General features: G+C 37.8%; 1 protein-coding gene across 1 annotated transcript; it reads left to right on the forward strand.

Moving 5' to 3' along the window:
* The first annotated feature begins 1,150 nt into the window (after nt 1-1,150).
* On the forward strand, nt 1,151-4,384 carry LOC147295912 (Excinuclease ABC, C subunit, N-terminal). Its single transcript, XM_086233960.1, has 3 exons — nt 1,151-1,443; nt 2,165-2,271; nt 3,808-4,384. The coding sequence occupies exons 1-3, from the start codon at nt 1,205-1,207 to the stop codon at nt 3,999-4,001; spliced, it is 540 nt and encodes a 179-aa protein (XP_086090086.1). The 5' UTR covers nt 1,151-1,204; the 3' UTR covers nt 4,002-4,384.
* Nucleotides 4,385-4,833: the final 449 nt, after the last annotated feature.

Genomic DNA, 4,833 nt, shown 5'->3' on the forward strand with positions numbered 1-4,833 from the left:
ATTGAGTAAATTACCCAATTGAAACCTCAATTACTCTTAAATTTTTCAATTACCCAATTGAAACTTGAAAGTTTGAAACCCCAATTACTCAATTAGACTAATTTAGTCACCAAATATTACCCCAATACCCCCAATTGAAACAACCGAGTACTCACTCATCTAGTCAATTTAGATGACTAAATTAGTAAATTGACTAATTTAGTCAATTTAGTCAATTGATCACTCATTCAATTCAGGCTATTCAGCATTTCAGCCATTCACTCTCGCCTCTCGACCCTAACACTCACTGTCTCACTCAGTCTCCAAACTTGTGTCGCGCCGCCCTCTCTCGATCTCGAATGTCATCAGCTCTCAGCCTCTCACGGTCTCACCTCTTCTCTAGGTCTCTCACCTCTCACTATCTCACTATCTCACTCTCGGTCTCACTCATTCTTTCAGCAGCCACTCGCAGTCAGCTCTCGATCTCTCTTTCTGGGGTCGCCCTGCAGCCCAAATCAGTGCTCATGCAAGCTGTAACATGGATTTAACCTGCAGAAACTTGCTCTCAGTAAATATGCTGCACTTTTGAATTGTCTGAAGGGTACGTTGATGAGCATCAAGTTGTTGTTCAGTAGGTTGTGATCTCAGTTCCTCTGTCTCCGTGTCTCGATCTCCCCTCTCGGCTCCTCTGTCTAGAGGTCCAATGCACTGTTCTTGTTCAGTAGGTTGTGATCTCAGCTCTTCTGTCTTCGTGTCTCGATCTCCCCTCTCGGCTCCTCTGTCTCGAGGTCCAGTGCACTGTTCTTGTTCAGTAGGTTGTGATTTCAGCCCCTCTGTCTCCGTGTCTCGATCTCCCCTCTCGGCTCCTCTATCTCGAGCCCCAGTCCCAAACAGTGCACTGGACCAAACTGGAACCGTTACAGATCAGTTTGGTCCAATTCTAGTGCTTCACGTCCAGTTCTTAGCACCGGACCGGACTGGATAACCTTCACCAGTCCAGTGCACGGTTTAAGGGGGGAACTGGACTGTACTGGACCGTGCCCACCCCTAACCAAGGGGTTAAGGGTGTGCCGTTTTCTTTCTTAAAAGAGCGGCCTCCAAGTATTGGTTACATTGCAACTTTAAAACAACCATCTACCAAATCAAACCATTAACGGTTTTTTCAGCTGTAAAGACACAAACATATATAAATGGAAAAGTTCAAAACTTGCAAACTCACCCGAAAATGATGAGACGGCTCTCAAGGATATTCCCTTCGGTAAAGCACCCAAACCCTAACCCCTCAAAATTATCATCATCGCCACGATCACTATCAATCAAATCAGAAGCAACGCCGAGACTGCCGAGTCCTCCATCAAAATCAAAATCAAAATCAAAATCAAGGTCATGGTCTGTGTATCTCATCCTTTCCACCAATACCCCCATCAAGACCTACGTTGGTGTCACCACTGATTTCTCTCGCCGGTATGTCATTTTGGGTTGGGATAATTAGATGTTTATATGGGTGAAGTCGTCCAGAATTTTTTTTTGCCCTTTCAGAATTGGGTTAGTTCTGAAATCTGATGCTAGCTAGCCCCTGCTTTTGTTTATGATTATGGCTTTTCCCCTTTTGATGCGTAGCTAATTAATAGAAAAGTAATCAATGCTATGCAATGAAGTGCATTAAATTGGTTAGAAATTATGCAAACTTCCAGCTTGTAGACTTGTAGTGTATGAAAAGTATTTTATATCTGCAACTTCATTTTGGAAATTATCTATTTTGTTTTCCAGTTTGATGAGTGGTCATCATTTAATATATTCGTCTAGATAAATCAATAAATGTGCAAGGGGAATTGATCGCCATAAATGTTTTGGGGGAAGGGAGCAGAGATGGGGTTATAATGTTGAGTTTGAATTTTTTTTTGGCCTGTTAGGTATATTTGCCTTCCTTGTTAGTTGTTGTAGGGCCTATTGCAGCTTGCATTTTTTGTCCTAGAGTTGAGGAGAAAATTTGCTACAGCATTTCACATATTCACTTATGGTGTACTTGTTGATTGTGTTTCTGTTCTAATTGTTCTTCTTAAAATAAATACTTCTGTGTGATTAGGATCCATGTTTTGTTTGAGGACTCAAAGAATTCTGGTAATCATTTTTAAGTGTGTGGTCAAGCAGTAAGTCTAATAGGTTTATTAGAATTTTTTTGCAGTTTGAGACAACATAATGGTGAACTAAAAGGTGGTGCAAAAGCATCCAGTGCTGGAAGACCATGGGTTTGTGCATGCCTAATACATGGTTTCAAGGACCAAAGTGAAGGTATTTGTTGTAAATTCGATAAAAGCTAGAGCTTGTGACTTTCACATGATCAGTCCTGTGTAAGGCCTATAGCCAGCCCTTCTAGAAGCCTGTGTGGCTATCAATTAGGCCGGTCAGTTTTTGCTTGAGTTGAGGCCTCTTGGAAATTTATTGGCTCAATTTTTATTACTCTAGCCGCTAAAAGATTGCTGCCAACTATGGTACACATATTTTGAAGTGTCAATATAAAGTATATATAATATTGTATGGTCTGCAACAAGGGTGCCTGGTTAATGTTGCATGAGCTTCTTTCTTTGGATGTGAATAAAGAAGTTCTAGTTAGTTGTTACCTTGAGTTAATAGGTGACTTTGTTTCTGGGAATCTAGCTTTTATAAGAAATTTTAAATATTGAGAGCTCCTTTGGTGGATGATATTTTAAGAGTTTCTTCAAGCACAAGAGTGAGAGGGATGGGTAGTGATGTTGTCACCTGGTCTTTCTGTGGTGGGATTCTCTAGTGTGAAGTGTTTTTATGAAGCTCTGGTGGATGTTAGTGATGGTTCTTTTCCATGGAAAGGGGTTTGGATCACTTATGAGCCATATAAGGTTGCTACTTTAATATGGATTGCCATTCACGGGAAAATTTTGACCATTTATAATTTGATTATTAGAGGATGGTTTTGGTGAACAAATTCCATTGGTGGGAAAATTTCTTGACTTTTTTTTGTTCAATCAAATTTCTTACTATCTATTAAAAAAAGATAATGACCTTCATTCATACAATATGGATGTGGACTACTGTCAGCCTTTACAACATCAAAGTACTACGGAACTTCTTAGTATAAAGTGGAAACTACTTATGTACCTTTTCAAAATGCATTGTTTATAGTTTGTACTTTGATTTTGTTATGAGTCTGACCATATGTTCTTATCGTAGATTACTCAAGTGTTGTGTGACTTCTGTCCTGGTAGGATTTTGTCTGACACCCCATCTATCTTTCATGCAATTTCTATACAAGATTAAATTGAAACTTGATATCATATTATCTGATTTACTGAACTGCATGCAGTAGAAATGGTTAATGACATTTAAACTGTTGTCCCCAAAATTAGGATCTTGTTGGAAAAATAATTGTACTTTTCTCCCTACTCCTTTTATCTTTACATATAGGCCTGTGATGGAGTGGCTGAAAGTTAAGCTACACACGTTCAACCCAAACAGACCAAGTAAAATCTAATCTCCACAATACATCCTGGGTTGACTCACCAACATTGATTCATTATAGATAGAATTTTTGCCTTCATGAATAAAATCGAAACACAAGTGGTTGCTAATGCTGGATTCATTATTGATTCAATGGATTTTACTTGTTGAATACCCTTGTTTGGTAATACTGGATTTTTTAATTCATTGGCCGAGGATCCTTGTACTGGTAAAACATTTATGTCTATGTAGAGATCAAAAGCTTTATATTGTCTGCTTTGCTATTCGATCTATGATACATTGTTGTTTTTTGCTTCATGCTACTAATTCTTTTTATGTATTTTTTGTTTGTAGCTTGTGAGTTTGAATATAAATGGAAAAGTGTATCAAGGAGTTTGCCTCGCAAAAGAAAGAATGAAAACATGGTGGAGCAAGTAAATGATCGGTCACTTCCATTGCTACAACACAGGAAAGCAGCTCTAAATAGAGTTAAAGGTAAATCGGATTGCACTCACTTAGCAATTGACTGGAAACTGAACCCCTTGTGATTTGGTAAACTTCATGGTCTCCAATTTACTTTACCCCAATAATTTTCTCATTATAAATTAATGTTTAACCAACTAAAATGTTGTAAAACTCAGGAAGATCAATCATACTTTTCTAGGATGGACTATTACTAGTCTAAAATTGTAGTATACGATTGGTTTAAAAGCAGAGTCTGATAGATGGACTCATGTCTAGTTGAGGTCCATTCAAATGTATTATTACTCTTTACTTAATGCTTATTGTCTCAAGCAAAGATGATAAATGAGAAATAAAAGATCATTTGTTTTTGTTATCTTTTATTGGCTTTGAATTAATTTGTCTTATTTTTTCTAAGGTAAGGTAAGGCTATTCTTGTAATATCTTATGAACTTTCTATTGTAGTTGAATGTAGAGCATGACTTAATGGTTATATGTCATATGGTGACCTCTTTTTCCCGAAACAACTAGAGCCATCTCTCTCCAAGAATGAGTGTATAACTAAATTTGAAGTTTCTGTATCTTTATCATTTCCATCTTATGGACACACTGAATACAACTTCATCAGTTCATCATCACCTTTTGTTCTATATTAATAATTAGTACTAAACTGCCTCGTTTGCATGCCAATTGCTTGGTAATGCGACCAACTTGGGACCAATGACATACTTTGCCGCACTGATGTGATTTTCAAACTGGCACTATAAATAGATGGGCATCATGTAACTCTTTGGAGACACAGGAATTATGAAATATTGAAATCTTATTGCCTCCCTATTGTTGTTCTTTTCCCGTCTATTTCTCCTCTCTTTCTAAAAACTAGGGGGATCCAAAATAAGAAACAAACTACACTGACAA

This window comes from Dryas octopetala, chromosome 2 (genome assembly GCF_963921425.1).
Source record: "Dryas octopetala chromosome 2, drDryOcto1.1, whole genome shotgun sequence".
Classification (NCBI taxonomy): Eukaryota; Viridiplantae; Streptophyta; class Magnoliopsida; order Rosales; family Rosaceae; genus Dryas; species Dryas octopetala.